The following is a 25,653-nucleotide window of genomic DNA, read 5'->3' as shown; positions in this document are numbered from 1 at the left end:
GCAGAAGTTGAGCCATGGATAGAATCTTCCATTATCCAATGGTTTGTGGTCTCGAGTATTATTTCTTTCGAGCCTTGAGAATTCCAAATAGGCCACTCCTGGTCTCTTGGCCCAAGGGTTCCGTCGCCAATATACCAATCTTGAAATCTTTCTTGTACTTTTCTAGTATTCCGCGTCGATGATACTTGTCAAACTTCTTTGTGGCATCTTTGCCAGCCACGCCGGCCATTACTTGTCTTGTTGTCAGTCAACCATATTTCGATGGTGTGATAAAAGGTATCCATGTAAATGCTTACCTTTATGTCCTCCAGGATGCTCATGCTGGAACCTCGTGACATCGTATACGTCATTATCCACGATAATCCACAGATCCGTGGCGGACTTGTGCTCGGCCACTTGCCGTGCGGAATAGGAGGGGACGGTGTCTGAATAGTTGACCGTGTCTTCAGTCTTGGGACACTCGGACTTGGTGGTAGTTGCAACAGTGATCTCGTCGCCATCGGTGGCTACCTGAGTGAGGACCACTGTGTTTGCAATGGGCTCACCAGCGGCCTCGGCCTTGAGCACTACGACTTGGGTGATTTCTTGATGGGTTGTCGTCATTGTGACTGGACTTTGACTTATGAGGGCAGTGCTTTTCCCAGTGTGCGAATCTGATAGCTGAAGTACAGCTAAAGGAAATCTTTTTATTCTCCTTGCTTGAAAAGCATAGAGAAGCTCCTGTATCGGTGTAAATGAGAAAGATGTGTAAAGTCCGCCTACTCTTGGGTGATACGTAGAGGGTGTTGTGTCACCCAAGCTGATCAGTGCTTCATTCGGCCACTGTCTGACAAACAGAGCAGGCTCTCCTCATCTGGCATGATTGCCGAAGCCTCGGCACAAGAGTTTCTGTCGGCACCCTCTATACATTGAATGCATGGAAGGCGATACCACGTTGTGGCGAGCCATTAGTCATTTTCAATCATGTTTTTCTTTTCCATACTTTTCATCTCATCACTTCTCGGAAGAAATATGTCGTAGATTCATGGAGTCTGAAAAGCGACAATATTGGGTATCAAAACACCACATTTGCTCGCAAGTAAAAGGTTTTTTTTTTCCTTCCTTTTTTATTAGATCCAGGATCTTTGAAAAACATACTACTTATCGTAATATTTCAATTATCAGACGTTTCAATTATACGTGTTACATGCTACATTAATCACAGCTCAAACCTATCCAATGCAATAAAGACAATAAAGAAATCAGAAGTGCTTCTTGGCCAACGACATTAAAAGCGGACCTTTGAGAGACTTCAAGATCTCCTTGTCCGACCTGCCAAGTTCCCTCGTGCTGATAATCTGCGTCAAGTTCAGCCCATCCAATATGCCTGACAAGGGTCCATCGCTTCCCAACAGCTGCCCGAGCAAGCCAACGATGCCGCTCAGGTCCAGCGTGGGATCCTCACCCGAGACGCTGTCGAGCAGGTCACCGAGCGCCTGGATGATGGGGACCTCGGTGTCGATGCGGATATTGTTGAGCACGTCCTCGAGGTAGCTAATGTGCTCGCCGTCGACGGTGCTGCTGTTGCCGCTGATGCCGACGAGGATGTTGCCCGTAGTAATGGCGCTGGCTTGGCTGCTGATGATCTTGCCGAGATTCTGAATGAGTGTGTCGATAAAGATTTGGCCGCGGAAGGATCGCGTGCTGTTGCCCGGAGGCAGTTCCACGTTGAGGATAGTCACGTTGCCAATGATGGTGTCGCCGGCCCAGGCGTTAAAGGTCAGGTTACCCAGACCCATGGTCAACGGCGACCAGTTGGGCAGGGTAAAGTTGCCAATGAGGTTTGTTCCATCGTCCTCGGGAGGTAAAACGACACGCACAGATTCCAGCTTGACACCGTCTAGTTTGTTGAGGGCGTCGATCCTGACGGTCTTTTGTAAGTGGATTGCCGCCTTGATCGCACCCAGGTGGGCTGTAGTGTCGGCAGTGACGCTTATGTCTGTGGTTTTGTTGTAGACGGTTTTGGTCAGCCACTTGTTTAGCTCGGTCCGGTTTCCGATATTGACAGTCTGGTTCGCAATCTGGATCACCGTGTGCCCATTGACGCTCTGCCCAGGAAGATCCACAGAAGTGTATGGACTGATCCCGCCTTGTGTATCGGAATTGTAAAGATAGAGTTCGAAACCGTCCAACTTTACGGTGAGTCCTGCGGGAACGTCCAACGCTGTCTGCAGCCCAATGAGAACTTGATCGTTCGAGATGGCCTTGATTGAGCCATTGTAAATGGGCAAGTCGGTGTTGTTAACAATGGCTTGCGCTATTGCTGGGATAATCTTGAGAAAGCTGTGCTAGACATCAGTACATGGATTAAACTTGGGATCGTGTTCGAAAGACTTACAACAAGGGCAAGAAAATGGCCAAGAAGATGATACCACCGAGAAAGTAACAGAACCAGAAGCGCTTGAGATGCCTTTTTGCTTTTGCTCTCTTTGAAAGTTTTACTGGCTCTGCTGAGTTGACATTTTCCAAGTGTTCGAAGCCGGTATCCTTCTTGCCCGATGCTGGGAAGGTGAACTTTTGGTACTTCTCACCCATGGCGCCAGAGCAAGAACTATCCACATGGGAAAGTTATCGAACTTGAAAAAAGCTATCGTCTATCTGAGGAAATGGAAAGCATGAAACACTTGCGCATTGCTTGACAGCTCCGTGTTCATATCATCCCATCGTGTAACTATGACAGATACCCACCCGGCTCTGATCGACACATGATACCCCATGGGGAACTTGAAAAGCCACCATGAACAGCCTCAGGGAAGAAACGCGGGGTCTCGCCTATCTCTTGGGCTTGAGCACCAAGACTTGGAGTCAAAACGGTATTGTCACCCTATATCCCATGACCCCAGATATGGCAATAATATGGCAAAGTACAACAATTGCCACTCGGCCGAGTCGTTGTCGTTCCTCCAGCCCCAATGCAGGGTCTGAGCTACGCCAAGACGTTACAATCCGGCGCGCGCAGTATACGTGCATTGTTAAGACATGGGTTCGTTGATTACCCCACAATCGACTGTCTGGAAGAAGCCGAGGGACAACTTGAAAGCTTTCGGACCTCAGAAGCAAGGAGGTAATGAGGGGTATGAGCTCCAAGATGCTCGAACGCATATCGTCATGCAGATGAGGCATGTCGGTGCGTGGGGTGTGGGGTGATGTTGCCCTGAGACACCTTTCAGGGAGCGGATATGTATTCCGTCTTACAGGTCAATCATACTCTTATTACTGCTTATGGACTTGAGGGAGATTACAGACATGTGAAGACGAGATCACCTGTGCTGTTCATGCAGTAAGCCTAGTAGGATAAAGTACAATAAGGAAATTCTCGTGCGTGTCCCTCGGATGGAAATATGTGTGTGGCTCTATATTGATAAGGGATAGCGCATGTCGATTCTATTGGCGAACCATGTAGCAAGATCTCTTAACGTATGTTTGGTTCCGAGGCCCTTTTAACACAGTCTCATCCTATACCGAGGTGGTGATGATAGCCGCGATAGAGTCATGCGAGAAAACACTTTCATTTTAACCATGATGGTGCATGCCGTTTCGCATAGTGTTTTCCTGAAAGTTGGCTTCGCAATTCAAGTCTTGTCCATCTTGGATCGAGGCCTTTGAATTTTATCTGTATTGGTCTCATTGATGCTTGGTTGACAACTTCTTTTATTCAATTCGTTTTAGCTGCACTGTAGCTACGCAGACTTTTCAAGCATACTATCTTTTGCTTAATCATTTTCCCGAGGGCTATTCAAGCAACACTTGGCTCTTCAATCATGGAAGAAATGAAAGAAACCAAGAGTGCATCGTCAACCCATGACTCCTTCACTTCAGCCCCTCTCGACGAGAAACACGATCATCATCCCGCCTTTTCAAAAGATGAATTCCTCTCGCCGGATTTTACCTCAGAACACATTAGTCTCATCGTACGAGAGGGCATAATTCTTGGCGCCGGCGCCGAAGCAATCCTGCTTCAGGTCGCCAACCCAGGAGTTGGTGCCGGTGTCAATGAGCACAGCAACTTTGCCTACCGGGTCCAAGACCGACTCCGAACAACCATGACCTTTGTGTACTGCATGGCGTTTGGCACCCCGCAGGAGAAAAAAACCATTGTCGACATGATCACGGCCGTCCACAAGAATGTCAACGGCACCTTGAACGAGGGCCGCGACAAGGGCAAGGCCTACAACGCGCTCGACCCGGGCCTCCAGCTCTGGGTTGCGGCGACCCTGTACGCCAGCGGCCTGTCCGTCTACGAGCGCGTCTTTGGCAAGATCAAGAACGAAGAACTCAACGAGAAGATCTACCGCGAATACTCCATCTTGGCTTGCGCCTTGCAAGTGCCGCCCGAGATGTGGCCACGAACCCGCCGGGACTTTTGGGCCTACTGGGACCACGAGATCGCCACTATCGAGGTGACACAGCACGCCAAGGACGTGGCCAGTGACCTGTTGTACCTGCGTAAGGCACCATGGCACTTGCGCATGTTCACCCCAGCCGTCCGTCTGGTCACGGCCGAGTGGCTGCCGGAGCGCATCCGGGCCGAGTACGGTGTCAAGAGACACCCTACCCGCTACAAGATGCTCGAGTTCTTGGTCAAGGCAACCTACCCAGCCCTTCCGCTCTCGGTACGGAGCTATCCGGTCAAGCTATACATGAATGATATGAGAAAGAGGCTCGCCAATAAGAGGGGAGTTATTGGAAAGAATGCATAGATTCAGTCGCCGGTATTAGATGATGCTCTTTTGTATAGTCGCTTAACAGTATATCAATCTTTCTTTTCGTTCGTCTTTCGCCAATGCGCAGATCAATTTTGCCCACTCAAAGCATTGACAGTGTGCAAGCCATATCTGATATTCTACATCAAAATTGTGATCATATAGGAGTTTGACTCGTGGCGCTACCGCTACTCGCTTTATGCTTATCATAAGCCCACAGCGCGACAGATGAAAATAGGCGTACTAATAATCTTGCGCCAGATGGGATGCGAAAGGTTGGAAATCCACTAGCGGAATATAACATCGGAGTTATAATATATAATATACAAATCCTTTGAGTGGGTATATACCCCAGGCATAACGTTTACAAGGGGTTATGCATTACGTAGGTACTACCCATGCATTTAATTTCGAAACTCCGCTTAACGCCTCGAGATTATTGATTTTGGACGCAGTAATACTGAACGGACAAGCGTTAATTATTATTATCATGTATTGATCGTTCAAAGTCAATATGGAGTGTGGACATTGTTACTGAATCTATAAGGTTCGTCACGGCTTTGGCGCCGCCTACATGGGTAGATACCTTTACATAGGTTCTAGGATCATAAAGCGACAATTTGCAGATCTTATTTCATGCACATCTCAAGTTGTCTGCCATCGATTTGGAAGATGATCAATTCTGTTTATTAAAAATTATTTTCATGTACCTAGGCCCTTTGGACTTGATAATTCAGACATGTATTCGTGGTATATCCATTATTCGCGGGCCAACCATCGCATGCCTGCAGCCAGTGGGTTGCGGCGCGAGAGTGCAATAGCTGCCGAAGTCTGGCTTTCACTTGCCGAGCTAGCAGTAGAGTCTGCGGCCACAGTACCAGCAGTACCGGTGGTCGTGGAGGTCAAAAGAGTGGTGGAGGAAGATGATGCCTTGGGGCACACGTTGTTGTAGACGTATTGCTCGGGATCGCCACTACAAGTGCTTGCGGCCGAAGCATTGTAGGAGCCACTGTCGTACATCCAACAAGTTCCCGACCCATATTGAGAATCATCGTCGTTGTGAGGATTGAAGACGACGTAGTTGCAGTCGTCGGCCTCGACACAGCGACTCAGGCAGTCCACTGCGCCTGAGCTGGCAACACAGCTGGAGAAGCAGTTATCATCGGGTGTCGGATAGTCGCAAACTTCAGCAATGGCAGATGGCGTCGCAGTAGCCGCACAGGCAGTAGTGGTCGTGCTTCCGCCAGAGCAAGTGGGCTGGCTATAGACGGACAGGTAAGGGCTGCTGCAGTCAGAGCTGCCGGCACTCTCGTCGTAGGTTTCGCCCGGATACAACCAACAAGTTCCTGAGCCTGTTGTTGGATTTCCTGCAGCAAATATGACAAAGTTGCAGGGAGGATGGTTGTTGCAGTACTCCCAGCAGTGTTCTACGCTGTCCTCGGCGACGGCAGAATCTGAAGCAGGCTCTGTATAGTCGCACAGCTTGGTGATGAGGGAAGCTGTACAAGTTGCCGTTGAGGATGTCGTAGTAGCACTGGTGACAGTAGTAGGCGTTCCAGTGGTGGTTGTTTGAGCAAGAACTGCTTGAACTTGCAAGAGGCCTGCCGAGGCCAAAAAAGGAGTGAACTTCATTGCAGCGAGCGTGATTGAGAAAGTAACGAAGGCGTGAGAACAGTCGAGTGAGTCCAAATGATTGAAGGGGGAAAATGGGACGTTGTCTTGCAATTTAAACAATTTGACTAACCGTGCTACTGTCACCGTAAGCTTACCTCCTAGACTTATTTTAAGCATTTCCACTCCGACTAGGTGGAATTGGTGATAGTACGGCGCGAAGGCTGACGACGACCCGTGTCCGGCGACATAGTCTAGATGTGCGGCACAGCTAGCGTCTATGGGTCTCGGGCGCTCTGGGGACCCCGGAATTGTAAATACCTTCATTAAAAGCTTTGGAGTTGCGTCGTCATCAGATAATTGTCTCTAGACATGCTAAAATGATGATATATGCACACTTTCATACTGATTGATTATTGATACAATTCAGACCAGCAACCCTTGGAAAGCGATAAGCAAATGTATTGAAAGCAATTGAAGCCCTGACTAGCACCCGAATACACGTCAAACACTGGAGATGGCCATAAAAATAAATCCTTGGAGATAGTTATGAACTACCGTGCCATAGTTTGACTCATATGGTCACCAATAATATGCTGCGCCACGGGTTAATAGGGGCTGAGGTCCTTTCAACTCAGCGGTTGCAGGGTTTTTTTCTTCAGCCCGTGCCACTTCTCTGCATGTCAACCCCAGTGCGGAAAAAAAAAAGAATCATGCAGTCTCACCAACGCGGCAATTATTTTGATCATTATCTGTGCATTGTCCACACTTCACAAAATAAAGAGAAAGAAAAAAGTAACAAATTGGCAAAAGACATACAACACCGGGGATTCTCCAGCCGTGGCGGATCTGAGTACTAATCCAGTGGAAAGAACATTTGGTGCCACTTTCGCGATCGCCTATGACACGTTACCGTGTCGCCAAATCACTATCGTAGCGGGAAACAAAGGTTTTGAACAATGTTTATTGGAGCCGACAAGACTTAATGGATTCCAGCCGTCACCAGCTGGAAGCTCCGACCTATTGGACTTTGGGGCCAGCTGCGTTGGACTTTGGAATTTTTTTTTTTTTTTTTTTTTTTTTGGATTGACTGGCTGACTGTATGGTATTTGACTGACTGCACTATAATTGACTAGGTTAGATGTATGGGCTGTATGGGCTGCTATATTGGCTGCTGTACTGGCCAGTGCCATTATCTGGGTGCGAGTATTTGAATCGTGATTTCACCCCTTCTTTTGAATCTTATGCATAAAAATAAACGGCTTACAAATATTCAATTGTGACTTTTGTAGTATGACAGTAAAACTGTGAACCTGTACTTGTAAATCGTGACTTCAAACCTATCGTGTGTTCTTTTTTTGCCTGTGTAATTTGCAATAATCCTTATATCAGGAGGCACTTATTCAGAACCACCCACCCTGGTACGGTATACTAAGCTCTGAATCCTGCCATCTGTCTTGAACGCACTGAAACAAATGTTAACATACGTGCATCTACCACAATATGTTGATTTCTTCTAGTTTAGGTCGTGATCTGCCAAGCTCTTGCGTTCCGTGAATCAGCATCCAAATCATACCTAGATCTGACACTACCCTATTGCCAAGAGGTGGCAATAGTATGCAGGCCTATAAATCAGAGTGAATTAGCTCCTTAGCTTCTGAAGGGAATGCATAATGTAGTTGCACAAGTGCTTTGCGCCATTTCACTATATCTAGCGCTCGAAGCGCAATTGAAAATGAAGCTATCGTGATTTTGAAGTGCATCAGGCTACCAGTCCACCCACTACATAGTTCGAGGAGAGACTTCTCAGCCTACTTTGTCTCAAAGGCATCGCAAGTAAAAGCATCTCAAGTTGTCAATTAGTTTGGGATTGGTCATCTCGGGACAGTTGCACATACTAACAAAATAACAAAGTTGTTAAAGAAAGAAGTAGAGGAAAGGAAAGCTTTGCAAAGGTCCATGGAAAATTGACTCTCAACTACGAGCTTTTCGTCAATCGCTGTCGGTCGCACTCCCCTCGCAAGTGTTGTGTAACAAGTACGGGCGTTGGGGTTTTTCCTCCAAGAATCTTCGTGGTAGCTCCCATTTGTGATTGGGAGGTTTAGAACTCGCTTAATATGCCGCATCGCGAGGCACCTTTCAAGGCTGGCTCACCTTTCTGGCGGTGCGCCTGACTACGAATTGCCCGCACATTGGGCGGGATCATGGAGGGTGTCCGAAGGTCGGCTCGTTCGGTGAGAATGGACGAAACAAACTGGTGATGTCCTGGCGTCATCCTCGATCTCGATAAGACACTGCTCTAATCATTATTTCGTAACCACTTCCACGGTTGCTAAAGACAGCGGTGTGATAATCAGTAGTCTGGACGTCGTCTTCACCATGGATCCTCTCTCCATTACAGCCTCAGTACTTACACTGACAGATGCCGTCGCTAGAGTTTATCGATTCCTACAGTCCGTTCACTATGCCGACGCTGGCTATTCTGGACTCTGTGTCGAACTCAATAATCTCATTGGTTTCAGCCGCTCAATCAGCAGGGCTCTTCAAGGTTGCCAACGTCATCCCATGGCTCTGGCGCCCATCGACGAAGACGTCTGGAAACAAAGTCGGAACGCAATCAGGGACTCACAACAAGCCATTGACGACTTGAATGCACTCATCAAGCGAATTGGTGGACCATCGCGTTCAAATTCGATCTTCCGTCGAGGAAAGATTGCGACCGAGATACATTTCCACACGCGTGAGATCTCTGCATTCCGTGAAAAAATTCGCCTGTCAAACTTAGCACTACAGACATTGCTACAAGTGATCAATGTGTGAGTCTCCAACACTGCCAGGCAGACCTGTCGTGGAAAACTGATATGGTAAACATGCCACACTTTTAGATCGCTTTCTTTGCGGAGCAATACTTCTCAAACAATCATTTTGAAGGAACTCGAACGGCTCAACCGATATCTCGAAAACTCAACTCGCGCTGCTGCAGATAATAATCCCCTATTCGAACTAGATAAATCTGATGCTCATGTGGTTCAAAACCTCAACAATCTTGTCAGAGCTGTGGGAGACTTTCATGCCAGTGCTAGCGTCCAGGCCAGTACGATATTTTCTGGAAGTCAGCTTCTCACACGCGCCACTCAGGACCAAGATTCCGCCTCTTCAGTTGTTCAACATACAACAACAATTTCAAAACGGCGCCATATTGAATCGTTTCTTCGGCAGACTAGGCTGCCCAGTCGTAGGAACTCACGTACCCCAAGTGGAAACTTCAATCTCCCATCAAGTCCGTTCCAGGTTGATTACCCAGAGGTAGTGGCTGATGAAGAAGCGAATAATCTTGACAGGACACTGGCGGGTGGCTTCAGCAAGATGGCGCAGAAGGCTCTTCGCAAGTTCGACTTTGCAAAAGCTGAACAAGGATTTCAGCAAGCACTGGATAGATACAAGATTTCCGCACCAGATGATGCCCATCACAGTCGCCTGCGCACTCAGCTCGCAATTTGCTCGTTTCTTCAGGGGAAAGGATCTGGGATCGAGGATGCCGTCATCGATCTTGCCGAGTTCCGTGGAACGAAGCGACCAGTTGCGCATCAACTTCTCTACAATCTAGCACTTTCTCATATGCATAATCTCAAATTCGAAGCTGCACACAAAATATGCTCAAGACTATGGGAAGATATGAGCAAGCCTGGATCCTCTGCCCACCTGAAGAAGAATGATTTGTTTAGGCTTCTTGTCATTTCATACCGCTCGTCTGACAAAGAACTCTACGCCGAGGCCCTGGAAGAACAGCATCCCGAATTGGCGAGCGTCACGGATGATGGACTTCCAAGCATTCTAGAATCGGTGATTAACTGTGAGGACTTGTAGAGAAGAGTAGTTTTGAGTTGAGATGGATCAAGCAGCAGATCCAAAGAGCAGAAGACACTGGCCACCCCACTTCAGGAATCAATGACCAGACAAAGAGCAAGAGTCACCCGTCTCTACGACAAACAGCTACTATTATTGTAAGCGGCAGCCGCAAGAATTCATATGCCGGAAAATACAGACGATTGAAAACAATCCTCCGTTGGAAAAGCGCACTACAAAAAGAGGAATCAGAGATCTCAACGGTATCCTCAGACGACACAGCATTTCAGAACGGCAGAATGAAGAAGACCATCCGCATCCCAGGGAAGCACCAAAGAGCAAAGACATATCTCGAACGTCAGAACGAAGTACCACTGTGGCAGAGACTCTCTCCATGGCACAGAAGAATGAGCGTCAAGACGCTCGAGTGCGACGAAAACGGCCACCGAATTGTGGCTTGGATGAAGGGGCAGGGTGACAACAAGAACGGCAAAGCTATGACACTGAGATCAACCGAGGCTATGTGCTCTACTCTGCCGCCATCACCTTTGCGCCGAAATTTCAGTTTTGTAGGAATGCCATCTACACCATCCAAAGAACTTCAACGCCGCCCTTCAAGCACGACACCCGTCATGGCGGAAATGCCAGATACTGCAATATTTGAGATGATGGACACTTCACCTCGAGTAGAACTAGAAGATACAGGTATAGGATCCGAAACGCTTGGCAATCCCGTCAATCCCTACGGGATTGCTGGTTGGGGCTCAATTGGACTCTCCAGCGCTGTGAACAACTCTCGCGCCGCCTATCAAGTATCGGAATTCTCTTCCTCATTTCCGGCCGTAGCCAACTCCCATACTGCCTATCAAGTATCAGAGATATCTGACTCCCTTGCGGCGGAAGCTCCACCCCCGCGCTCTCCATTAGTGGAAACTCACCACCAACCGGCCCCTCAGGTCTCTCGTCATGTGCTCTTTAATATCGTTGAAAAGGATGAGACTAAGCAAAGTGGACTATCGATACCGATACCCGAGCCAAATCCAGTACTACTTCGGCAGAAAGGACCATGCCTTTACCCTCCTCCACACAATATATTCATACGTCGAAGAGCCCGGGTTTACTCACCTTCAAGGTCACTGAACAGTGGTACGGTGTCACGATCTGATTCCCTGACATGGCAAGTCAAGGAGACGTCATCAGCCCAGAAAAAAGAAGATAGACCGCGCAGCCCAAACCATGTCCTCGGGTACAAGCCGTGGCATGCCGCGCAGAATGTGGATATCGAAGAGAAACAACGTCCACAAGGGGACTCGATGGCTTTATGGAGTAGTTTGCGTCCTTCAAGCCAGACTACACGGAAATTGCAAAAGCTCAAGCGTGTACAGAGCCGCCAAAAGCCAGGTTGTATCAGTAACATCGGGGCTAGGCTAAAATCAGTCGTCCATAAAAACGACAGTGAATTTGGCGGTCCCGTGGCGAACAGAGTGCACCGACATGGACTGGTATACGAGTACTTGGGCCCAACGGCAGTCACGGGACCGTACACTGAGCAGGATGAGCCGCCTCAATCTCCACATCAGTCGGCAGGAGGGGTCCCTATGCTTCCTGATATACCGGAGAATATCAGAATGCCTGTTGAACTGGATTCCCAGCAAACAAGGGCAATTCCAGACGCTTGATAATGTGATCATTTGCATGATCATATCCCTCCCAACCCACAGAGATATTTCTCACTGAACTATATGGCCATCCGGCGCATCTCTGCCATAACTTCTCATGCCAATTGGTCCACTCTCCCTTGAGATTGTCGCGGGTGAGAATCTTTGCATTCAATTTCTTTGAATTTTAAAAATTAATTTTCAAACAAGTTTATTATTTTACTACTCAATGATAATCTAATTTATTAATAGATGGTTCAACAAAAAAGTAACATACAACACCGGGGATTCCCCAGCCGTCACCGATCTGAGTACTAATCCAGCCGTCACCAGTTTGACTAGGGCAGAGCGGACGGGATGCCGTATTTTCTAGTGCGTATGGTCGTATGTGAAAGGAAGGTTAATTGTGTTCTGCTATATAGGTAGCTTGTTGATTGAAACATTATCTGATCTTGTCATCGCCAGTCACCGTGTCCCAATTGTCAAGTGCTTTCACCCCATTTGTACCCTTGCACTATAGTATCAAAGCTACACCGGCCGCTCCAGCCAAAGCAATGACGCTCACTGCCATTTCCCTACCAATACCCGTGGGAGCAGCTGCCATGCCAGAGCTGGAGCTCGAGGCGACTGCATCGTCCGTGGCCTCTGCAGACCCTGATCCCGTGACTGTTGGCGTCGACGAGACGGTGAATACAGCGTCGCCCGTCTTGATATCCTTGGCTATACCTTCAAAGAAGGTCTTGAGTTCGGGATCGAGCGTCTTTCATCTATAATGAGCTACTGCCTGATAATGAATTGCACTATTGAATGGACTGAGCTCACTTGGTACCAGCTGGGAGTGTTGCCTGCGGCAAAGTCGGACGCTACGCTCTCACGATACGTCGGGTTCATCAACTTGACAATAACGTCGGCAGGTACCGCAGTCATGATCTCATTCCTGAGATTGGCGGGAATGGAAATTCCAAGTGTAACGGTCGGGATAGGTACGAGGGCCGACACAGTCATACCGCCTAGAAGCACTTGTCTGTTCCGCTTGTTAGTCATAAGTGACTGCTCTGAAGGTATACTGAGGCTTACAGCTGCGAGGATACTTTGGCCGAGTCAAAACTGGACGCTGCCGTTGGCGTTGACGATGCATCGCTCCTCTTTGCATTATGATGCTGGTGGTGTTGCGACGCCGAGGCGACCGCTGTGAGCAAAACGCTGACGACAGTCTTGAGCAACATGACTTTGGTCTGCGCAAATTTCAGCAATGTTACTGATAGGAATTGCGTCCTTCTCAAATCGATGCAAGCTCTGAGATGAGTGCCGAGAAGAGACTGGTAATGATGGCTTCAAGCTCAGTCTGTCGCAAGATCTAAACGCGGCAGCTTGGCTGATAGGTTTTACATCAAACTAGTGCTACCTATCTCAGACTCGGAGGCGTCATTCAAGACTATGAATCTTGCACTTCCCTCGGTTCCAGTACTGTTCCTGTGTATCTTCTGTGGCGGCGTGGTGTTCCACTCCGACTGGAGGTTATAGTAGCCTTGGCATTGGGAGAAGGATGCATAGCGAAGAATGGAGTAATTGGGCCGAGGTCTCACAACAACACTCCTTTCAGCCGAGGATTCTGTCCAAAGTGACATTGCATCTTCGATTATCGTCGAATATGCTCATTCATGGTCGTATTGATAATCCATCCAGAATGTGTCGCCATTGCGACTCGGCCGAGTGATTGACAAGCCGGGATATCATCTCCGATTGCTGCCTCCTGCAGATGCACCGAGTTTTCGCTTCGGTCAGGCTTCCGGCCCTGGCAGTGTTGCATGGGTGCCACAAGTTGAGGTCACGAGGGTAGGACGAGTCAAGTAAAAAGACGAGACGAGTTGCATACCCGAATCAAGTTCCCTCTCTGAGCCCCCATCTCCGCATCGACCCCAGGCGCAGCCAAAGATGCGGGGACCCCAGACTTTGCTCGACTGTCTGTCTGACCTGGCCTCGGCATACGTCCCCGCAGACTTGTAGTCGATCATGTATGTCATCTATCGGGAGGTTGCACTGCGCTGGTCCCTGGCATGCAACGGCTTAATATGGAGAGAGAAAATGATTGGACGAATCCGTCTGATATCTGATTTTTGTATTAGCCGCACGTCTATAGCTATGAGAATTAACCTCCATGATCCTGGCACGAATCATGTGAATATCACGAACTTACACAATCCACGATTATTGCACTCATCGCAGCTGACATCCTGTGGACGTGCCCAGTGTCCAATTCGTATATTGCCCCGCTCTCGCGAGAGTCGCTCAGATCCTCCATTGCTCGGAGAGGAAATAAGTTGTCATGACAATTCTGTCCGAGGCAGGTAAGAGGTGCCAAGAGTGACAAGGCCATGAGCATACCGTTGCATTTGATGCCAACAAACGACGGCTTGTGTTCCTCGCCTAAAATATTCAATGTCTTGGCGATAATGTTTTGCCTCTCGGATGATTGCAGTCTGCCTCGGACGGCAATGCCAAGGAAATGTCGAGAGGGACCAGACTAGATAGCTGTCAAGCAAACAGCGCTCAAGTCACTTTGTCTTGGGTTGGACATAGGGAAGAGGGGATGTGAGGAGACGAGGCAAGTCAGCATCGTCCCCGTCTCGAGTAAATGACTATATTATGCCTCTTCTGATGCATGATTTCCACCTCCTTGAAACACTCAAGCCGCCACAACACTCTGCTCTGCCTTTCTCCTCCAGTCTAGATTTGGTATCACTGCATAGGAACAGAGCCCAACAATGCGGTTCTCCAGATTCTTCACCACGGCACTGGCCGCGTCCATGCCTGTGGCGGCAATTGCCAAAACATCCCCCGATTCTTTTGCTGCTACTGCCAACCTCCTGACGCGCGATGAGTTTGCTCAGTTTGCCAAGCTCGCACTTGCTCCCAGACAGGACACCCTAGACTTGGGCGATGCTCTCAGCAGCCTCTTGGACCTGCTCAAGCAGTTGCAGACCTTTCTCTCCACCGACTTCCTCAACGACGTCCACACCGTCGTGACGGGGCTCGCCGACCTGCTCGAGGCACCCTTTGCCAATACCACGCGCAGCATTGTCTTTACGGCCAGCGACGCTCTCGGACAAGTTGACCTTGGCTCGCTCATTGGACAGATCTCACCTCTTCTGGATACGCTCGGCAAGCTCGACATTGGCGGTCTGGTCGATGCCGCCTCTGGCCTCTTGACTCCGGACAACATCAAGATCATTGGCAACCTCCTCAATGGCGCCAACAGCCTCCTAACTCAAGACTTTATCACCGAGACCAAGCAGCTTATTGCTGATGCTCAACCGGTAAGATCCAGCACCCCTTCTTTGGAACTGTCACACAGACTGCTAAAATGTCATCGCTAGCTTGTATCGGCGGTCTCGGAATTCATCACTGCTCTCATTACCGCTCTCCTTGGCGGCTAGGGTAAGTCTTTATTGCTCATGTTCTCCCTCGTAATTGATCTGCTGGTATGAAGAATGCTTTGTCTAACGGATCATAGGAGGCGCGAGTCAAGGGTCAGGTTCGGGTGGTGGTAGCTTTGGAATTGGAACGGGATCATCTGGTTCGGGTACCAGTGGAGACACAGACAGCAGCGGCAGCAGCGGCTCGAGTGGTTCAAGCGGTTCCGGAGGCGGCAGTTCGTCAAGTGGCACAGGGAGCAGCGGTTCCTCTAGTGACTCGAGCGGGACTGGGTCTTCGGACAGTTCGGACGGCGGAAGCTCAAGCTCAAGCTCGGGATCAGCAGGGCAGTCGGGCGGAGGATCAGGTTCTGGCTCCAGCTCGGGAACTGATACTGGCTCGGGTTCAGGCTCGGATACGTCTTCAGGCGGCTCATCAGATGCGTCAGGCTCATCAAGTTCAGGTTCTGGCTCGGGTTCGTCAGGTTCATCAGACTCGTCCGACTCTACGGGCTCGGGCTCAGGTTCGGACTCGGGATCCCAGTCTTCTCCTGGATCAGGTTCCAATTCGGAAGGATCGTCAATCACTACATCATCCGGCAACTCTCTTGGCTCACCATTCTCGACTGTACCATTGGTAATCATGGCATTGGTATGGGCAGTACAGTCATTTTAGTAATTCATCATATAATTAGCAGCAATCATCAATGATAATCTTGAGCATTCCCTCGAATTTCATTTTCGAAAATATGGATCCTCTGTTTTGCGCATAATGCGCGAGGAGCCGTAATAGGTCTGTTTGCGGACAAGAGCTCAATTTTGTTCCAGTTTAATATCTATGTATCACTCAAAATCATGCCCCAGACAAAAGAGGTATCTCTTGCAACCCAACTTGATCCAAGATGATGCCGTAGTGCTCCGGTCTCCTGTGCTTCTCAAAGTTGAAAACACGGCCCCTCTGGTACTGGCACTTGGCCAGGTCAATAGTCGCTACGATGAGCTCATCATCCATAGTCTTGGACTCGGCAACAATTCTGCCATTCGGGTCGATAATCAAACTGCATCCGATCAGACCCTGGTTGTTCTCAATGCCGCACTTGGCCACGTTGATACTCCAGAGAGCATTTTGGTAGCTTCCGGCCTGGCAGGACAGCCGGTGGTGGAACTCGGCAGTCTCTTGCTGCTCTTCGGGGGTTCCGTCGTACTGCGGTGCCCAGGCTGTGGTGTTGTAGCCTTCAATGACAAGTTCCGCGCCCTGTGTTATACTTAGCATACTTGTCAAAGTGACAATATTACCGTTGCGGTGACGGCGTGAGCATCCATACCTGCAGTCCATAAGGTCTCCAAGCCTCCGGCCACCTTCTGTCGTTGCAAATCAGCATGCCCAGGATTGGGTCTCCCTTGGCTACTGTCTCGCTCTCTGGTCCAACATCCTCAGCCTTAAGGGCATCTGGAACGAGCCCCGGGGCCCTAAAGGCCTTGAACCCGATATCGCCAGGCGTAAAGTACTTCTTTTCGAGCTGTTGAAACGCCTTTGGATCAGGGAGTGGCTCAGTCCTTCCAGGTAGATGAACCTTTCTGTACTTGCCCACACCAGTGCCTGCTGCGACCGAGTAGTACATGGCCGTGTTGAAGTCGGTCGTCTTGCCGTCCTCTCCCGTCCACCGCTCGGCAAAGCCCAGGTAAAAGTCAATGCCTAGAGCGTTGGCCTTGTCCACCAGCGGCTTGACGTGGGGCGACGACAAGAGAGCGTACGGCTCTGCTGCGGATGTAGGCTCAAAGTAGCTGGCGATTTCTTCCTCGTCCGTCAGGTAATGTACGGGGAAGAATGTCGTCAGGGCAAGCTCTGGATAGGCAATAAGTTTGACACCCTGGGAAGCGGCATCATCCATAAGCTTGAGCATGCGATTCAATATGGAGGCACGAGAGTCTGTCTTTTGGTTGGGCCCCATCTGCGCCGCAGCGACTGTGATGGTCCGGGGAGTTGCTTTGCTTGACATCTTTGCTTCCTTTGCGTGTACACACCCGCTTATTGATTGATGTACTTGAAAGCTTCACACTGGAAATTGTTCTGATGGAAACTGAAATAATCATCCAACATATTTAGATCGCAGTGACATCCCATCCAAAGTATACAAGCTCCGGTTCCGGTGTCTCCATTTATCGGGGGCTCGTCCGGCCTTCCGAAGGCGCTACAGTGATAAGCACTCCGCTGTAGAGGCGGGGCCGTCGGGTCATGCCCGAAGCAGTAGCAGCAAGTAGCCACAATTCATGTAGATATCCTGTCGCCCTTGATGACATTTATTTGTTGCAGTATTACGTTTATTTTGACCACCGAGTCGATTATTTGAGGGCCGGGATAAATTCGACTTTCAGACAGTCCTGTGCAAGATTCTCGACTACTCAAACTGTTTGTTCATTCTGTTGTGGATTGCTGGCTAGTCTGTCAAATCGACCACGACACTCCCATTCACTTTTGCCTCGCAATATTACCCAAGATGAGCGAGAAACGTGATCTCGATTTAATAGTTCGAAATGGGCGGATAGTAAGTTGCATACATTGGAAATCCGAACCAACCAAAAATATTCTGACTGCTCCAGGTTACGGCTGCAGAGGTTCTTCCTCTTGGCGTCGAGTTGGGCGTTATAGATGGCAAGATTAGCTGCATCGGAACCAATCTTACGTCCGGGCCACAGACTCAGGTTGTGGATGCAGAAGGCGCCTACATCACACCAGGGTGAGCAAGCACATTAAACCGCGTCTCCATGTCTGACTGGACATAAAACTAATGACGAAAACAGCGGCGTGGATTCGCATGTGCATATTCAACAAGATAATTCGCCGACAGGGGATACTTGGGAATCGGGGAGTAAATCAGCCATTGCAGGTGGTAATACAACGGTCATAGCCTTTGCCAGCCAGAAACGACACGAAGAAAGCATATGGCCGGCTCTCGAGTCTTACCATAAAAAGGCAGCTGGCAATTCATTCTGTGACTACGGCATCCATGTCATTCTGACAAATCCGAATGAAAAAGTCCTCGAAGAAGAATTACCTTTACTCGTGGAGAGGGAGGGCATCACGAGTGTCAAGATTTACATGACTTGTGAGTGTACCAGTGCACCCTCATCGAACGAACAAGAACTTATCACATGATACAGATGAACCAATGAAGCTGGGAGATGGCGACCTCTTCAATATCATGATGAGAGCCCGCGGGCTCGGAATCACCACCATGATACATGCCGAGAACAATGACATCATCGAGCAAATAACAAAGTGAGAGAATTCGCCCTCTTGCCTCACAGAACTTAGACTTACGAAATGATCAGGCGACTCGCAAAGCAGAAGAACACGGGCACCTTTTTCCATTCCGTAGCTCGCCCACAGATTGCAGAGTCCGAAGCCACATACCGCGCCATCAGCCTGGCCGAGGTTACGGACACACCAATCCTCATTGTGCACATGTCGGCGCCGACGGCCGTGAAACACGTTAATGACGCACAGAGACGGCTGCTGCCCATCCACGCCGAGACCTGCCCGCACTACCTGTACCTGCTGAGCGATCGCCTCCGGTCCGGCCCCGAAGACTTTGAGGGCGCCAAGAACATTTGCGCCCCGCCGCTGCGCCACGACGCCCGCGATCTCGAGGAGATCTGGCTCGGGCTCGCCAACGGCACCTTTACCGTCGTGTCCTCGGACCACGCGCCCGCGACCTTTGACCACGAGTGCGGCAAGCTCAAGGGCCTCTCTGCGCCCGACGAGCATGGGCACAGGCACGGCGACTTCCGCGTCGTGCCCAATGGTCTGCCGGGCATGGAGACCCGGCTGCCCTTGCTGTTTGACCGGACCTTTGACCCTTCGCGGCCTGGCGGCGGGTTCGGCGACGACAAGATCCGCATCTCGCTGCCGCGGTTCGTGGAGCTTACTTCTACAAACCCCGCCAAGCTCTATGGCCTAGGCCACAGAAAGGGTAGTTTGGCGCCCGGCTTTGACGCCGACATTGTCATCTGGTATCCCGAAGAGACGCCCCTCGTCTCACAATCCGAAGCCGACGGTCCCCAGAGCATCAGCAGCAGTCGCCAGACAGGAGGAGGGCGAGGCAAGATCACCATTACCAACAGCATGCTGCACCACCGGATCGACTACACGCCGTTTGAGGGTGTCCAGGTGCGCAATTGGCCGCGCAAAGTTTTCCTCCGCGGGCAGCTGGCCTGGGACCGCGACGGCGCGGGCGTCACGGCCAAGCTCGGGGACGGCGAGTACCTCAAGAGGGAAAAGTCGACGCTCCTGACGGGCCAGATGGGGAGACAGCCGACGGGTATGTTGGCGGGGGAGCTGTCGTACTGGTCATGAATGTGTCGACGAGCAGGAATTAGTGTCAAACGCGTCGGAAAATGATGCTATACAATATATCTCAAGGTGGCGTACGCGTGGAACATTTATAGCTTCAATCCGATATGGTTAATGCAATACCCCAAAGTGGAAAGCAGCTTAAGGCGAGGGTAGCATTGTGAATTACGGGCAATGTCATTGCATTGACTTGCAAAGCTGTGTTTCACACCTACAAGATTGACGAGATGCTCTTTGTGGATGTGATGTGCACCGGGAAAATCCGATCCATTGCATTGGCATACGTGATGCTGATGCTGATGCTGACACGCGCGTTTTTGCTCTATAGTCCCCACCACTATGAAGGGCAACTCCGCGCCACCGGAGCGATTGACGTGATGCAAGGAGTGGGGTTGAAGCCTTCTTCTAGAATACCTCGGGACCCTCCAGAGATGCCCGCAACGATAAAAGAGGAGAAAAGGAAACCCCTCCGCAACAAAGATTGCGACTTGGCAACGTGCATTCGTGCTTCAGTCTTCATAAACTATCAGAAATATTCACCATCATCAATCTTGCTAGCCGAGTAACATTATTACTCCCTCACTATAAATAGCACTCCTTAACAGCTGAGAAACTCTAAAAAAAACCAACATGCCTGCCATCATCACCGTCGCCTACCCGCGTCCGAGCGGAGAGGTCAAGTTCGATCTCCAGTACTACCTCGACAAGCACATGCCCCTGGTCAGCAAGACTTGGGGACCCAGCGGACTCAAGTCCTGGACTATCACTGAACGTAAGTGCCTCATAGAAGATGGCGTCATTTTCTTTCCTCTCGTATGCTCTGCGTTGAAGCAAGTCAATCGCGGGCTCTTGCTCTACACAAACAAATTGCGAATCATGACTTGTTGAGCGGCCCATTGAGACGGATGATATCATGAAACAAGCCACGACCTGAAATCCCAGAGATAACTAACTCGTTCTTTTAATAGACTCCGAGGGTCCTTACGTTATCCAAGCCATCCTGCAGTGGGAGAGCGCCGGTGCGTTTGGCACCGCGGCGGCCACCGAGGGAGGCAAGGAGATCTTTGCCGACGTTCCCAACTTTACCGACCTGCAGCCCATTGTACTCACGGGCGAAGTCAAGGGCACGTGGTCGGCCTAGGGTTAGAGCACGGAGACGAGTTTCTCTTCTCGTGGACCAAGATGCATCGAACCCGAAACATTGGCCCGGCATGTAAATGACCATTTTCTCATCTTTCGTATGATGGCTCGAAGGAATCAGGTTCTCGAGACGATGGATTGGACACGAAAGTCTGATGATGGCGAGCAAGGGAATTACCTATCTACAGGTGGGAATTGCTTTGCTTCTTCATCATCGTCCTTGGCGGGAAATTCTCGCTCGTCGGCCTCGAAAACGTGGTTCCTATTTTTAAGGCAGAGGGCAAAAAAGACAGCGGCCTATTCGGGTCGGCCTATTTCTGGAGAAGAGGATTCAAGAAGGATTCCGATATTCCCAATCCAGTCAATGAAACAAAATATCAAGAAGCTATCTGCTAAACCTTTATCGCGAGGAGATGACCGTGGTCTTTTGTCGAAAGTCGGACTCCGTGAATTTTGCTATCATTTTGACTTGGCTTGTCTCTGTCCGAGTCTTCCGCATTGGCGTTGGTTGTTGTGCGTATTGTGCATCCATCGTTGTTGAGTGGATAACTCGAATGGCTCGGAGTATAATCCATCAGGGGTCTGTGTCGCACCGGAATGTCAAGTAGTAAGTCGTATCGATAAGTGCTTCCGGGCAGATTGCCGGGGGACAGACCTTTTAATCAAAGATCTCCTGGGCTGCTTTGCATCCATTTCCTCCCCTCCTCTGGGCGCGGTACGATGATTCTCGTCACAGCTGAAAACTGAGCTTGCGCAATCATGCGCCAGGGTTTTTCAATCGGTCACTCTTTGGGTATCTAGGTGACGAGGAAATGAAACGGTTGGGCTCTAAAGATCTGCCAACTTTAATTTTGGCATGGAATACAGGAGAGAGGGAGAGAAGGATTTTTCAATCTAGCTGAGGATCAGCCGTTCACGATATTCGCGCATTCCGTCTCACTTTTTTCTCCCTTCGTGCCTGGGTACTACTGGGAGGAGGAGGAAAAGTAACGACTGCCGAACTCCCCTATTTAGGCAAAGCAAGGGTTTCAAATCGGGGTGCTCTATATTTGCCCACTTCCACTGCGACGGAATCTAGGGAATCTGCTCGACTTTTGGGTGGGAGGGAGGAGAGGAACCAGGGGTTGGGTTGTTCGGGGACCCATTCATCACTTCCGGGACCCTAGGAACCAGGAAGCCAAGAACTTTTTTTTTCTCCGTCTTGATGCCTAACAGTTTGGTTGTGTGTGTGTGTGCTCTTCTACTCTTATGCTCTTCTACTCTTAGTAGACTATAGCACTTGTAATTGCGCGGGCTCGGTCATATAGGGAGAGCCAAAAAAGATGAATGCCCAACTATGGCGTGTCTCTATCAGAATGAAACACATGCGGTATTTCATTTCGGCCATCTCATATTCTCCCAGTCTCACCTAACCACTCGGCAAGTTCCCTTTGCTCATCTCTCTTACTGGCCCCCCTCGTTTTCCCATGTGGCCAGTTCGCATCAATGTGCGCTGCGGCAAACTAGGTCAAGTCACCCAGTCGCGTGTGATGGTGTTCTTGATTGGGTCCTAAGCGGGCGAGGGCGAGAGAAAGGAACAAAGATCAAGGAAAGTGGAGCGGGCCGGCACCGATTCCCATCATTGCGCTTGGTTGGCCCCATTTTCCTCCAATCCAGCTGTGGGTGGACTACTGAGACTCCTGCATTAGGATAGTATCATACGGCCAAACCACCATCTTTTAGGCAGCACACAGGCAGCAAAGGCAAGCAAAAGAGGAGAGAGGAGAGGCAAGGCACTTGGGTTAGGTGAGTCCCGTGTGACTGTCCAATTGAGGCAGCAAGAAGAAATGAGCCACAGGGACAGGAGCAAAGAAAGAAGGGCGGGCATGCGACTGATGACCCCGCAATCGCATCGCACGAACGACGCGGGGCATTGAGGGGCATCTTTTTTCTTGCACTCCCGTATGAGTCAAACCCAGTTGTACATATCATGATGCTATGTGTTGCGTGACTACAATGTCTAGGCCATCCATGCCTGTATTCTATAATACGAGCTTTGCTGAATAATTTGCGACTCATTGCTGAGTGGCTGATTTGGCCAAGCAATCATAACAAAAGAAAAGAAAAAGAAGGAAAAAAAAAGGAGCCAATGTAGTCTTGCATTGTACTGATACCCGCAAATTGTCAGTGCATCAAGTAATAGTGTTGTTATTCGGCGTTGTATCTTTGATGCGTGAGGTGGGTGACATGTGGTCACTATTTTGCAGCAATTCATCAAGTCTTGTGGAGGACAGATTGAGAAGCTTTTGACTTATCCAATGATATTTTTCCATCTATCTAATTGGTAGATCAAAAAGGTCCAAAAAAGAAAAGAAAAAATTCCAAAAAACCAAGACATTTACACCGGAATGCCTTCGACAATTGCTGTCAGCCTGTATAAATCCCAAGGTATCTTTTTGCCCCCAATGTTCCTTAACGCCTGCTGTTATAAAACCCAAAGTACATGTGTGTCTTTTTAACCAGGCACTTTAATATGTATCCCGTCCATGGTACACAACTGTTGGTCTATCATAACCTCGCGGGGCGGTGTGAGGAGTCAGGCGTGCCCTCAACCTGGCCTGCTGCTGCTGCTCCTCCTCCTCCTTGCGCCTTCTTCTTTCCTCTCGTTCATAGTATTTGTGGGAAACGTAGGGGTCGGCAATGGGTGCAGTGTTCTGTTGCTTGATCGACACCGAGCCTCGACGGTAAACAGGAGCCGCCGTCGATTGCACAACCGGGGGACGGCTGTCAATGGCTGCATTCTGTCGCTTGATGTCTTTCTCGAGCTTTCGCTCACGTTCCGCGTCCTTTCGCACTTTGCGCTCTGCATCGGCTCTTCTTTCGGCCTCTTCTGCCTGTCTCTTGGCCTCTGCGAGTTGGCGCTTGGTCTCTTCATTCTTCCTCTCCTCGCGCTTGAGCTGTTGGCGCAGGCGCTCCTCCTCGGAGCTGCTGCTGCTCGAAGAGGTCTTTGACTTTGATGTACTCTGCTCGTATTGAGCAGTGCTGTTGCGGCGAGGACGGTTGACTTCCATCCTCACCTCGGGATGTCTATAGTGTGATTGATCGTGGGACGGGTAGGCGGAGGATGTTGAAGTATGGTAAGTGTAAGTCGGTGACCGCGAAGGGCTGCTAGCTGGTGTGTCATAGTTCAGAGGCGAGCGCGGAGACGTGGAGGGCTCGACAAAGGTAACGTGGGCACTGCTGCGCTTCTCGCGACGAGAGCCGCTGCGGCTAATCTTCTCGCCATTGATGTAGGTTCCAGAGCGGCGCTTGTGGGATCGTTCCCCGTCGCTCGAAGGCGCAAAGGATGCATCAGATGAGGGTGGTGAAGGAGGAAAGCCCGGCGAGAGGTACTGTGAGCTGCGACGTGGCGTCTCGCCGTCTGGGTGTCTAAACTTTACGGGATCCTCGCAGATAGTATTGGGGCCGTGGCGGGCAGCCTTGGAGCATTGCTCTACCTGGCTGTCGACCTTTCGGCCGTCCTTGTAGTAGGAGTGCTTCTCACACATGGTGGAGGCTGGTAACGTATTTGAGCGCGAGATGCGCGGTGGAACGGATTGTACAACAATTGGTTTGAGTCGAGACCTTCGTGAGAGTTGGTGCTCGCGAATGGCACGTTCTGGCGAAGGGCTTCTTTCTCGCGATCTACTAGTATGGTATTGGTGGGTCGAGTATATTTCCGTCTTGTGTCTACGATTGGAGACGGTGTTGTTGATCAGGATCTTGGGTGTTGAGGCCACGATGATGTTGTCAACCGGCCGTGTCACAAATGGGAAAGTATTTTGCGCAAGTGTAGTGTGGCTTCAAAGACATGACATCTGGAAGAAGAAGTCAAGTGAAGTTGTTCGAGGTCGAGGTCGCGTGGGAGGTTTGAGGAATAAGTAGTAAGTCAAGTCGTAGTAGTCCTACTCTGTAGTGGAGCAGATTGTTGCCTAGCAGAACTCTGAATAATGTTCGTATAGGAAAAGGGGATTGACGAAACAGATATGACAATGAAGAATGAGCAGAAGGAGGAAGCTAGACTTCAGTCCAAGACACGAGAGGAGTTTGTGGCCTTAAATATAGAGCATGAAGATGAGGGAGCTCGTGCAGGACTTTTTGTAAGTTTTTTGGTGGGCAGGGAACATTATGAGGGCAGGTAATAGTGGTGGTGGCAGTATGTATGGCTGGTAGGTACGTATATTACCTTTACCAGGTACCCAGGAACGCTTCCCGGAGGGACGTCTAATAATCGCACGCCCCTCCATCACGACGAGTTGAGAGCCATTGACCCATAGACAGATACAGATTATTCTGGTGCTAGGACGGATTGGCGCGCCCTAGCCTGTACTGGCCGATGACACATTCTTTTCGTTGCTCAGGGTGTGCCGAACGAGTAGTCGGTAGGTATGGTGTTGACGGGGGAATGGTGAACCGTGACCTGGGAAACATTGGACCCCCCCTCTCCCCTACCACTGCCACTTGCCATACCTTTCCCATCAAGACTCGTCCGCAGCCAAAAGAGGCTGAGCGGGCTCAGTCGACGGGTGACGGTGGTGGCCCACTGGAGAGGCCGTCCGCTAAACCCAGGTTGCCAGGACTGCTGCGCAGGAAGCCGGGGAATGAATGCACCACAAGACAGGAAACCAATGAAGCTTCCATGCTTCTTCAATCAAGAAGAATCCTTCCATCCCCCAAGCTGACTCCTGGCGCATGGCATTAAAGACATGGTGTTGAAACAAGAGGGAACCCGAATGATCGGTTACCGCCCTAGGAGGTAATGTAGGTATTCGTTCCTCGGTGACTGCTGGTCATATCTGGAGCTGGAGGGGAATCCAAAAAAAGAGTTCACTGGCAAAGATAGCATGTTCCGTTTCCCAGGCGCCAGATGA

At 50.0% G+C, this 25,653-nt stretch overlaps 13 protein-coding genes across 13 annotated transcripts; 6 read left to right on the top strand and 7 right to left on the bottom strand.

Moving 5' to 3' along the window:
- Positions 1-58: 58 nt before the first annotated feature.
- Positions 59-603, bottom strand: PFICI_12331 (uncharacterized protein; the record flags this gene model as incomplete). Its single annotated transcript, XM_007840912.1, has 2 exons — positions 59-231; positions 297-603. 2 exons carry the CDS (start codon positions 601-603, stop codon positions 59-61), a joined length of 480 nt encoding a protein of 159 aa, XP_007839103.1.
- Positions 604-1,241: 638 nt separating this feature from the next.
- Positions 1,242-2,574, bottom strand: PFICI_12330 (uncharacterized protein; the record flags this gene model as incomplete). Its single annotated transcript, XM_007840911.1, has 2 exons — positions 1,242-2,322; positions 2,378-2,574. The coding sequence occupies 2 exons, from the start codon at positions 2,572-2,574 to the stop codon at positions 1,242-1,244; spliced, it is 1,278 nt and encodes a 425-aa protein (XP_007839102.1).
- A 1,226-nt stretch (positions 2,575-3,800) lies between these two features.
- On the top strand, positions 3,801-4,739 carry PFICI_12329 (uncharacterized protein; the record flags this gene model as incomplete). The annotated part of the gene is made up of 1 exon (XM_007840910.1): positions 3,801-4,739. The coding sequence occupies one exon, from the start codon at positions 3,801-3,803 to the stop codon at positions 4,737-4,739; it is 939 nt and encodes a 312-aa protein (XP_007839101.1).
- Positions 4,740-5,501: 762 nt separating this feature from the next.
- PFICI_12328 (uncharacterized protein) lies at positions 5,502-6,374 on the bottom strand (the record flags this gene model as incomplete). Its single annotated transcript, XM_007840909.1, has 1 exon — positions 5,502-6,374. One exon carries the CDS (start codon positions 6,372-6,374, stop codon positions 5,502-5,504), a length of 873 nt encoding a protein of 290 aa, XP_007839100.1.
- Positions 6,375-8,732: 2,358 nt separating this feature from the next.
- Positions 8,733-10,220, top strand: PFICI_12327 (uncharacterized protein; the record flags this gene model as incomplete). Its single annotated transcript, XM_007840908.1, has 2 exons — positions 8,733-9,169; positions 9,239-10,220. The coding sequence occupies 2 exons, from the start codon at positions 8,733-8,735 to the stop codon at positions 10,218-10,220; spliced, it is 1,419 nt and encodes a 472-aa protein (XP_007839099.1).
- Positions 10,221-10,498: 278 nt separating this feature from the next.
- PFICI_12326 (uncharacterized protein) lies at positions 10,499-11,878 on the top strand (the record flags this gene model as incomplete). Its single annotated transcript, XM_007840907.1, has 1 exon — positions 10,499-11,878. The coding sequence occupies one exon, from the start codon at positions 10,499-10,501 to the stop codon at positions 11,876-11,878; it is 1,380 nt and encodes a 459-aa protein (XP_007839098.1).
- A 493-nt stretch (positions 11,879-12,371) lies between these two features.
- On the bottom strand, positions 12,372-13,083 carry PFICI_12325 (uncharacterized protein; the record flags this gene model as incomplete). The annotated part of the gene is made up of 3 exons (XM_007840906.1): positions 12,372-12,617; positions 12,680-12,881; positions 12,935-13,083. The coding sequence occupies 3 exons, from the start codon at positions 13,081-13,083 to the stop codon at positions 12,372-12,374; spliced, it is 597 nt and encodes a 198-aa protein (XP_007839097.1).
- A 1,539-nt stretch (positions 13,084-14,622) lies between these two features.
- On the top strand, positions 14,623-15,294 carry PFICI_12324 (uncharacterized protein; the record flags this gene model as incomplete). The annotated part of the gene is made up of 2 exons (XM_007840905.1): positions 14,623-15,174; positions 15,235-15,294. 2 exons carry the CDS (start codon positions 14,623-14,625, stop codon positions 15,292-15,294), a joined length of 612 nt encoding a protein of 203 aa, XP_007839096.1.
- An 87-nt stretch (positions 15,295-15,381) lies between these two features.
- Positions 15,382-15,915, bottom strand: PFICI_12323 (uncharacterized protein; the record flags this gene model as incomplete). Its single annotated transcript, XM_007840904.1, has 1 exon — positions 15,382-15,915. One exon carries the CDS (start codon positions 15,913-15,915, stop codon positions 15,382-15,384), a length of 534 nt encoding a protein of 177 aa, XP_007839095.1.
- Positions 15,916-16,123: 208 nt separating this feature from the next.
- Positions 16,124-17,270, bottom strand: PFICI_12322 (uncharacterized protein; the record flags this gene model as incomplete). Its single annotated transcript, XM_007840903.1, has 2 exons — positions 16,124-16,525; positions 16,596-17,270. 2 exons carry the CDS (start codon positions 17,268-17,270, stop codon positions 16,124-16,126), a joined length of 1,077 nt encoding a protein of 358 aa, XP_007839094.1.
- A 498-nt stretch (positions 17,271-17,768) lies between these two features.
- On the top strand, positions 17,769-19,627 carry PFICI_12321 (uncharacterized protein; the record flags this gene model as incomplete). The annotated part of the gene is made up of 5 exons (XM_007840902.1): positions 17,769-17,816; positions 17,872-18,008; positions 18,073-18,377; positions 18,433-18,550; positions 18,604-19,627. The coding sequence occupies 5 exons, from the start codon at positions 17,769-17,771 to the stop codon at positions 19,625-19,627; spliced, it is 1,632 nt and encodes a 543-aa protein (XP_007839093.1).
- Positions 19,628-20,254: 627 nt separating this feature from the next.
- Positions 20,255-20,765, top strand: PFICI_12320 (uncharacterized protein; the record flags this gene model as incomplete). Its single annotated transcript, XM_007840901.1, has 2 exons — positions 20,255-20,396; positions 20,593-20,765. The coding sequence occupies 2 exons, from the start codon at positions 20,255-20,257 to the stop codon at positions 20,763-20,765; spliced, it is 315 nt and encodes a 104-aa protein (XP_007839092.1).
- Positions 20,766-23,271: 2,506 nt separating this feature from the next.
- On the bottom strand, positions 23,272-24,291 carry PFICI_12319 (uncharacterized protein; the record flags this gene model as incomplete). Its single annotated transcript, XM_007840900.1, has 1 exon — positions 23,272-24,291. One exon carries the CDS (start codon positions 24,289-24,291, stop codon positions 23,272-23,274), a length of 1,020 nt encoding a protein of 339 aa, XP_007839091.1.
- Positions 24,292-25,653: the final 1,362 nt, after the last annotated feature.

This window comes from Pestalotiopsis fici, assembly GCF_000516985.1.
Source record: "Pestalotiopsis fici W106-1 unplaced genomic scaffold PFICI_Scf_10, whole genome shotgun sequence".
Classification (NCBI taxonomy): domain Eukaryota; kingdom Fungi; phylum Ascomycota; class Sordariomycetes; order Amphisphaeriales; family Sporocadaceae; genus Pestalotiopsis; species Pestalotiopsis fici.
This window is presented reverse-complemented; position numbering and strand designations above follow the sequence as displayed.